The 9719-nt window shown below is 44.1% G+C and overlaps 1 protein-coding gene and 2 long non-coding RNA genes across 3 annotated transcripts; 1 reads left to right on the forward strand and 2 right to left on the reverse strand.

The window, feature by feature from the left end:
- Positions 1-269: 269 nt before the first annotated feature.
- On the reverse strand, positions 270-3673 carry LOC119295457. The gene is made up of 3 exons (XR_005144035.1): positions 3524-3673; positions 764-867; positions 270-377 (listed from the first exon to the last, which is right to left on the reverse strand). It is a non-coding gene; the product is annotated as an uncharacterized LOC119295457 (long non-coding RNA).
- LOC119295456 (B3 domain-containing protein Os11g0156000-like) lies at positions 2600-4322 on the forward strand. Its single transcript, XM_037573875.1, has 3 exons — positions 2600-3464; positions 3559-3751; positions 3847-4322. The coding sequence occupies exons 1-3, from the start codon at positions 2831-2833 to the stop codon at positions 3857-3859; spliced, it is 840 nt and encodes a 279-aa protein (XP_037429772.1). The 5' UTR covers positions 2600-2830; the 3' UTR covers positions 3860-4322.
- A 2364-nt stretch (positions 4323-6686) lies between these two features.
- Positions 6687-9474, reverse strand: LOC119293468. Its single transcript, XR_005143071.1, has 3 exons — positions 8233-9474; positions 7705-8091; positions 6687-7550 (listed from the first exon to the last, which is right to left on the reverse strand). It is a non-coding gene; the product is annotated as an uncharacterized LOC119293468 (long non-coding RNA).
- Between the last annotated feature and the right edge of the window lie 245 nt (positions 9475-9719).

The raw sequence follows: 9719 nt of genomic DNA on the forward strand, positions 1-9719 counted from the left end.
TGCATGGAGAAACCAAACCTGCATTATCAAAAGATTGGGCAGGTGAGCTGCATCATTGAGTTAAGGAAAAAGGACCTGCAGCGTGGCTCCCTAGTCCCTCCCTATTCATGGTCATGTTTAAATATGATACACTTGGTCAAATTTCACAAGTGCATGCACTACACCAATGTGTTCGGCATATGACTGATAATATTCTAGTTACCCAGCCACTCCTTGACAAACACACGATAAAATCAAGTTGCAACTTGCAGGTACTTACGTATATATGATTGCAGTTCGTTCTTGATTCTTGCCCAAAGTCTAGACATGCAGTCGACAGGACGAACATTAACTGTCTATGTCAAACTAGTCCATTACTGCACACCCAACTTTTGATTCTGAAAGAAAAGGAAATCGTATCGATCAAACATCTTAAATTCCACTAGATATATCATGTGTGCACATAATGTGCGTATTACCAGTTTTCTCAAAACAAAATAGTGAGCGCTTTTTCCACTTCTGCATAGCACCACACCTAGAGCTAAACACAGCACTTGTAGTTTAACCAGGTCAATCCATCTGATTAAGTATATATAATCATGTAGCTACTAAGACTCAACTTTTTTTATTGCATAGTCTGTGCGCACGCACAAAGAAAACTACGGAATATATAATTTCCTGGGAATTTGTATAAAGTAGAGTAACTATGAGGGCCGGGAGCTGTACACGCTGACAACGCAAATACGAAATAGTGGAGACTAACTGGGGACAAAAATCTTATCACCTGAGTTCACAATCCGTTGGGAACTGGAGAAGGGTGCACGATCTCTGTGCAGGTCCAGTTCTCATCCTGGCGTTTGGGAACTTGAAGCACCATCACCATGAACGCTGAACAGAAAGCAGAAGAGGCAATGACAAGGCCACGTGAGATTATGATCACGTAGTACATGTATATCCCCATTATTCTGGTACAGGATTAACAGAAAGCAGGGGCAGAATGAAAGAAAATGAAATGAACAGGAGGGTGATTTGTTTAGATCTGTTAAATCATTGCTATGATTAGATTCTTGACAGTACAACCTAACATAAAAATGACCTCTCTGGTTCCTCCAAAGTTTGGCAAACTGAATAACAGTTAACATAAGCATGCATGCATTAGTAAGCACACAATGCATCTAGCCATAACAGCTTCCCCCAAAACCATGTGACGGAATGCCTGTCTCCAAAGAAGCAAGCAGAGCGACATCGCGGATTTTGTCCCTGATATTTTATGGAATCTGATACAGATCTGCCATTATAGATTTATAAAAGAAAGAAAAAAAAACAGATCACCCAATGTCCTGTGATTCCAATCCTTTAGCAACGATAGGTGCTCCCCAAACGCCCAATGTTTATTAGGACACAAGAAATTAAATCATTTCATCCAACCAAAACCCCCCTTCTGTACCCTCAAGAGAGGCAGGTTGTCATGGCCTCCTGGACCGTTGCAGGTACTGTAGCGCATATACTGGATTGTAGCACTATGACAGCACGCACCAGCGAAGCGGGTTTAGTTTGTTGGACTGAATTTATTTTACTAGAAGTTAGACTGAACTTTCAGAAACAGAGTTTGAGTTTTAGAAGATACACAATCGTGTCAACCTTAGAAAATGCTAAACTTGCGAGATTAATAAGTAGGACGAAATAATTGGTCTCTCAATCGCACATCAATTGTCCACTTCTCCCTACTTGTCCACTGCCCAGCCATCGGTTGATTTATTTATGACACGAGTTGTCCTGCACCAAATGGAAATAACACCAGTACTACCTTACAGTCAAATTCAAGCCATTGTGTAAGAATCCAGCCAAAACCAGCACCTTGCTTGCAAGTCCTTCTGCTCGGTTAGGTTGTCAGCCAGGCATTCAATTAGACAGACCTGGCAGGACTCTTGATTGTGTTGAATCTGAGATGGAAAAATAAAAATGGCTGGTGCTAGTACCACATGATAGCGCATGATACTTAAATCCCACGGTCCATACGCCCTCAAATGTCACATCCGGCGAGACCAGGCAGTACCAAGACGGACCTGAACAAGTAATTGCCTACCAGCTATTCCAAGCGGACCACAGGTAGTATAAACCATAAATTTCTGCCAAATTACTACTACTACATGCTATTCAGTTGAAAGTGCACAGTAGAATAGACTCTTATTGGCAATCCACTGCCAATGCCAGGTAAAAATGGGAGGCCAGATACTTGGAAATAGAATGGGAAAGCTGGAATATATTCCTTGGTAAGAGGAAATGGGAAGCTAATGACAGTGGTTACTCACACATAGCCTCCAACCACCAAGGCACATGGAAGCAGTGGTAGGGCCTACTCTATTCTACTCCACCTCTTGGATGGCTGTGATTAGGCCACAATGGCCAGGCACCAACTTTGAAGCACCACCACCTGATCATTCCTCATCAGCAGCTAGCTAGACACTGAAACTATATATTCTAACCTCAGCATCAGCAGCAGCTACATACTGAAAGAAACCACACATAAATATATTCTAACCCCAGCAACTTTGAAGCCCTTCACTTTGATTCTTCCTGTCTACCTAGGTTTAAAAATAGTATGCTCCCTCCAAGATCAAAATGCACTGAGCTGAGCTGCTGAGCCCTCATGTACCAGAGAAAATATTCATTCATCACATGGGCACCCCCAAAGCTCCCTCCCCTTGGTAGGCTATAAATGCCTGCCCATGACATCTGCATGGTTCTCTACACCACACACCATCACCACTGCTAGCTATTCCTACTCGATCGTCCCAGCTTTTGCCACAGCCAGCAAGAACCTAACACGTTTTCCACCCAGCTAGCTAGGATGGCCATGAATCCTCTCTCTCAGGAGCACCCCAATGCATGGCCATGGGGGGTGGCCATGTACACGAACCTGCACTACCAGCAGTACCACTACGAGAAGGAGCACCTATTTGAGAAGGCCCTGACGCCCAGCGATGTAGGCAAGCTCAACAGGCTGGTGATCCCCAAGCAGCACGCCGAGAGGTGCTTCCCTCTTGCCGGCGACTCTGGGGAGAAGGGCCTGCTCCTGTCCTTTGACGACGAGGCCGGCAAGCCGTGGCGGTTCCGGTACTCGTACTGGACGAGCAGCCAGAGCTACGTGCTCACCAAGGGCTGGAGCCGGTACGTCAAGGAGAAGCATCTGGAAGCCGGCGACGTCGTGCACTTCGAGAGGGTGCGCGGCCTCGGCACTGGCGACCGTCTCTTCATCGGCTGCAGGCGCCGCGGCGACGTCAGTGCACCAACGGCAGTGGCACCACCGCCTGCCGTGCGTGTCGTGCCGGCGTCTGGTCAGAGTCCCAGGGAGCAGCTGCAGTACCAGCAGCCATGGAGCCCAATGTGCTACAGCACATCCAGCTCGTACCCTACTAGCCCGGCCACCTCCCACGCCTACCGTCGCTCAGCAGAGCACGATCACAGAGACATGCATCATGCAGGTAAGGTTAAGACTGCATGAACTGAGGAACAAAACAAGAAACGTTACCATTTCATATACCTCTAACGCCATTTCTGGTGAATGAACAATCGCAGGAGAATCCCAGTGGGACGCAGACACCAGGAGCTGCAGCCCAGCCTCGGCACCCACACGCCGGCTCAGGCTGTTCGGCGTGAACCTCGACTGCGGGCCAGAGCCAGAGGCAGAAGCCGTGCCCGCGACGCCGGCGATGTACGGCTACGTGCATCAGAGCCCCTACGCCGCCGTGTCTCCAGTTCCCAATAACTGGTCAGTACTGAAGCATCATTGAGTTGAATCATCGATCGCAACAAGTAGCCACATATAATTCTGAAAATTGACCAATCAAGAACTTAACATGACAGGGGCAGTTCGTAAAGAAGATGACGAGGAGATCTGATGCGATGCCTTTCTTTGCATGAGCTGAACAACCAGCGGTGGAACAAGTTTACTACCACCACCACCAGCAGCCTACTACTGCTGCTATGCACCAAATGACAGGTTTGAATTGACCCGTGGAAGGAAAAGGAAGTGGGGAGATCCCTTGTTCCCCAGTCAATCTTCCATCCACCCATCCATCCATTCATCGCCCCTTTTCTTTTTCTTCTTTTCTCCCCTTTTTGTCTTCCAGAAACACCATTTGATGTACGGCGGCAGGCATGGGTGAGGGGAGGATTCAGGAAAAAGAGAGGGGGAGAGAGGGCTAGACAGTGAGACAGACTTGTGTATGTATATGTGTCATGTCTGAGTGCTTCAGTGGGGCCAAGAAGAACCTCTGAAGCTGATGTATCCTCTCCTGCCTGCTCAAGAAACATCCCCATGGGGATTTTGTTCTCTCCCCTCTCTTTTCTGTACAGTTCTACTGTTGTAGAGCTCATGCAATCAATTGGTGGTGGTGTAACTGCTTTCACTTTTGCAATCAATAGGCTCAATGCTTTCACTGCCAACTAGAGGTGCAAGGATTATGTCGCAATGTATTCTGTTACTTTAAATCTTTTGCCTCCGCTTCAAAAAAAGGCCCTGTTAGGAATAAGCGAATAAGGGATATTTTTCATGTCTGTGCCGGGCATGAACTGATTCATGTGAATACATGGAAACATAGCCACTCTAACAATTCCATGAAAGGAAAATTTAGCAAATGCCCAACAATTAAAAATGATGTACTAGCATAAATGATGCCCACATCTGCGGATTTTCCCTTATCTTAATATTTAGTGGTCGGTCTCAACCTTTTTGTTCCCTCGGGGAGGAAAAGTTCAACAAAAGATGAATGTGCAAGTGGGCTCAGTTTCACCTAATAGGATACTGAAACAAAAGGCTGGCTAAGCTGATGGTCTAACAAGCACCAAGTCCAGACACAAAAGGCCGCTAAACTCCAATAACCAGCATGATTCCTCACAAACATGTAAACAGACCAAAAGAAAATTAGAGCTATGTCTCCAGCTTTGTTGCCTATGTAAACAAACCAGCATGAGACAAACAACATGTTATTGTTATGACCGGTCAATGTTACAAAGTAGATGCTGGAGGAACATGAGCTAAACTGACTTGGTGATACCTGCTCTTCAAGTCTTAGCAGAGGGCAAGCCGTCGCCAGCCATAAAAGATTAGCCGTACTGTCAGCTTGCGAAACACGCCGAGGCTAAAATAAAGTGCCTGGAGAATCTAGATTAAAAGCCTAACACCTAGGTCAGCAATCTGGTGCAAGCACTTGTTGTAAAGACTAGAGATTGCAGGTGCAAGTTGCCTGAGAAGTAGGTCTTGCTACATACATGCAAGTACGTAGTGGAGAATACCGAGACAAGCTAATTAAACAAGGTCCTAGATCATTCGACTGATCAACTGTGGAAATGATGATTAAAACTAGCAGGCTAACTACTGTATCAACAGCGAGATTTCCTGTCCACTACTGAAACACGAGCCATGTGCACTGCAGGGGCAAGCTTTCCCTAATTCCAAAAGCATGAATGAATTTTATCCCAGGGTTACATGATTAACACTTTTGAACACCAAAACCAATCTATCTTAGCATTAGCGCAAATGGGTCATGTGAGTGCCATAATGGTAAAGCAGACTCTCACTCTATGTAACACATACCGAGAAGGTGCAACTGAAAAGTGCAGGCTAATCGCATCATCTACGTAAAGACTTGCAGCCAAATCTGCAGTTTTTTAAGCTGGGAACAAAACCTATTAACTATGCCCTACTGAGTAGCATTATTGTGAAAGGTCAAAAAAATTTTTTACAGGACTACGGAAGAAACGTCAAAGCAAAACATGAGCAACAGTGCCACGAGGATGCATCAATCAGATGAGTGAATGGCCACCCACACCATGCAAACGGGGTGCCAGAGGCCGGATCGACCCAGAAACTGGACCTACAATATGCTGGCCATGATGCACCCGTCAGGCATCAGCCACTGGATCTCGTTGCTTTCCAAATAAGTCACTGCCTTCATGAGGTGAGGCTCATGAGCCAGCATGGTCCACAAGGAACGGGCTGGCCTGATGAATGCTCATGTCTTACTGTAGTTATATGCATCGTTTGCCGTTCTCCCCGGTACCTGCTAGTGGTTCTAGACGCCTGCTTTTGTACAGAAACAGTACTTTCCTTGAGAAAAACAGGTGCAGGATGCAGAGATGGCGGGCCATTGGAGGACTGTAATAAGTGCCTAAGGTATGTCTGATTGTCCTATAACACTATGATGTGCCAATGTGGAAACTACGCATATATTTAAGCTGTTAATGATAACATATGGACAAGCATATACACTGTGTCTGAGATTTCGTCCCGTGTCTTCTTGTGGTACAAAGAGAATGAGTAGGCCTCCAAATCGTTGGCGAGATATGAGTCAAATCTCAGAATAGCAACCCCCTAGACCATATGGCAACAAATAAATTAGTTTAATATTTATTTTTGACCAATGGAAGTGATGACATTTTCCAAAGGAAAAAAACAAAGCATCAGAATTCGGGGTCATTTTGTTTTCTGGAGAAACAAATAAAAACAGTTGTCTGCAAAGAGGAAACAGCTACATGTCAAATGGGAGCTACCCAGATGGTATACAAAGACAAATATTGTTGAGAACTAAAATTTTGTATAATGTCTGACTGAAGATTCAGGGTAACTTGGTTTCCAACTGTACAAGTCACAAGAGATGAATCACAGAATCAAGTTATATATGGATTTCTCCTGACCAAAAAGTAAAATAGATTTAAATCCTACATAGAGTAGGTTTGCATTGATGCAGTACATTTTCCAGTAGTAATTATGTTCAACGCAACAAGGAGAAATACAGTATCAAATATGAAATAACAAATACTCCCTCCGTAAACAAATATAAGAGCGCTTAGATCACTACTTTAGTGTTAAGTGATATAAACGCTCTTATATTTCTTTACAGAGGGAGTAAGTGTTAACAAATTGCAGAACACATGAGAGTGGGAACACTGATGAGGGAATGGAGAATACCACTTTCCATAGCTCATCATTCTTTGATCGGAAACAACAATGAGGATGGTGAAATCATAAGGGAGCAAACCAAGATGTGTATCAATTGCTGCAGTTATCTACTGCAGCACACCCATAGACAATAGTGCCCAGTATTTGCATTGCGGCGAATCATTTCCTGAGACACCCAAATCAACAGGGGCACGGAACAAAGAAATCCACTTCCAGCACATTTCTACATGAATAAATCTTGCACATGTAGGTATTGTCTTATGATGTATGGCGCAACTACTGTACAAGATAAGAGCTTGTAGGTCACTCAGTCTGTTCAGATGATCAAGGACCCACATCTGGGCTACCATTTGCAGTGCACAGTTCAGATGATACTGCTGATATTACACCAACTGGGGTCAGCAGCATGACATTATTGACTTGAATGGCCAATCTCACAATATAAGTCGACATGGATCTTTAAAGCAGCAGAGCCACTACTCACAGGACAATAATTTGCTACATGATGGGAGCACCACTCAAGATGATTGGTCTCATTCAGTTCTCAATCCCCAGAAGTCCCCACAAGAACATGAATCATCCTTAAAATGGTTGAATCTACAGATATCTGGCAATGACCAGACGTTCAGTAAGATGGGTTGCAGTCTTCATGAACTAATGGAGAAATGGAATTTACAGATCCTAAGGTTTTGTATATCGTAATAATCGGTAATACTAACTTAAGTTGATCAAACCAAAGAAAGTAACAGGTCCTCACTTACTTGTTTAAGCAGCTCCAGCCTCCCCCTTCGAGTAGTCATGCACATACATGAAGGTCACATTGTGTTAGCTGGCCCTGTGAAGAGATCTTCTCATCTCACGGTAAATTACCTTTAACGTATTATAGAGGGTGCTCTGTCTCTGTTGGCAAGATACTATCCCACTTTGGACTGGCAGCATACATATCTGAATGCCAAACATGATTTCTACCCTTGTCAGGTCTAAGTTGGAAAAAAAGTTCGGTCACTATTCTGGCTAATCTTATTCTCCTGTAGCTCCTGCATTACCCTGGCAAAGATCCTCAACATAGAAGCAGTAGGTTCAAACACCGTTACTGGAACCAAATCCCAGGCCTTGTCAATCCTCCTAGCTCGTCCAGAAACATCAACCTTTCAAAAATAGAGAAGGATATTAGCCAGGTTCAACCGAATGATCAGTCATCACTCGTTAGCAATCTTAAGTAGTGATGGCCCTCTCCAAATAAGCCTGCATGACTGCATACTGACAGTACAGGTAAACGGGTACCTCACCTTCATTCAGAGAAACCCTTAACCGCTGCGTTTCCTTGAAAAGAATCTTAACTCCTCAAGAGCGAGCATGCCTAGAAAACCAGCGACCATTGCACTGCGCTATCTGAAGAGCATTATGCGCATACCCTGCAAGCAACAAGCTCCATGTAACTGTGATTCTCTGTGGCATCTTTTAACAAATCCAGCTTGCATCCTTAAATCATATTAAGCTTTGCATGAACATCACGAACTACAGTCTGACAGAACTACTGGAGTCCAGTGCAAGCTTGATGGCCATGGCGTGTAACTGCTTGCATTTACACAAAGCATATTTTCCAGGACATGCACATAGAGTGCTGCTAAAGGTAAATTCACTCATGTGCACCCCATGTTGGTGCATCACTGAAAAAAGCACCAGAACTTGCATATCCTCTCCACTACGAGTACCCAGCAATCATGGTGCTACATGAGACTATACTTTTGACCGGCATTGCATCAAAATGATGATGAGCACAGTCATTCTGTTCACGTTCTGTGTACAGACTGGTAAGAATAAGGGTTGCATGTGAGAGTATATGTTACCACACACAGAGGAATATCTAACCCGATGCCAGCTTTTCCCAACCAAGACGGCAAGAGGACCTCTTCGCACATAGCAATGCCACGACAAAAATAAGATAATAATTTAAGAAACCCTCATATCATATCTCATATTGTCTGTCGTTTACTTCTTATAATGCTGCCTGATAGCGGTGTCGGCTTGTAACATGAACAGATATACAAACCCATTCATACAAACATGTAGAGCAACATACAGAGGTCGCCAACAATAAATCTTCTAGCATCACGGCATTTAGCAGAAGATAAAGGTGCCATATTATGAATCAATTCAACCAACGAAGCTTTCTGCTTCCTTAACAGCACTATGCAGTTGCCCATAACAAAACAGTACTAAGCAGTCTGAAAATGACACGGGTACAAAAGGTTAAGACCAGAAGCACGAGAACACTTTGGAAAGCAAAATAAAATTCCCTACATAAACCCCATGGGTCCCTAAAACATGGGAACACCTACCAAGCAATTGACAGACACCAATGCACCAATTAAACCAACCACAGTACGCGCGCACATCTCACATTGTTCTTTTTTCTGATTAACGAACTGTATGTAGTAAACAGAAGTTGTTACTAAGGGAACCTCACAGGAAATGGGAGACCAGCTTGCTGTTTTAGGAACATCACTGTGGAGGAAATACATATAGAAGGTACTCCCTCCGTTCCTAAATATAAGTCTTTTTAGAGATTCCACTATGGACTACATACGGAGCAAAATGACTGAATCTACACTCTAAAATATGTCTATATACATCCGTATGTAGTTTGTAGTGGAATCTCTAAAAAGACTTATATTTAGGAACGGAGGGAGTACAAAACATGGTTGGAAGCATAACTACAGAACCGAACTGCAAGACACAACTATCAATTCAGCACAGCAAAGAAATATACAAA

This window comes from Triticum dicoccoides, chromosome 4B (genome assembly GCF_002162155.2).
Source record: "Triticum dicoccoides isolate Atlit2015 ecotype Zavitan chromosome 4B, WEW_v2.0, whole genome shotgun sequence".
NCBI lineage: Eukaryota > Viridiplantae > Streptophyta > Magnoliopsida > Poales > Poaceae > Triticum > Triticum dicoccoides.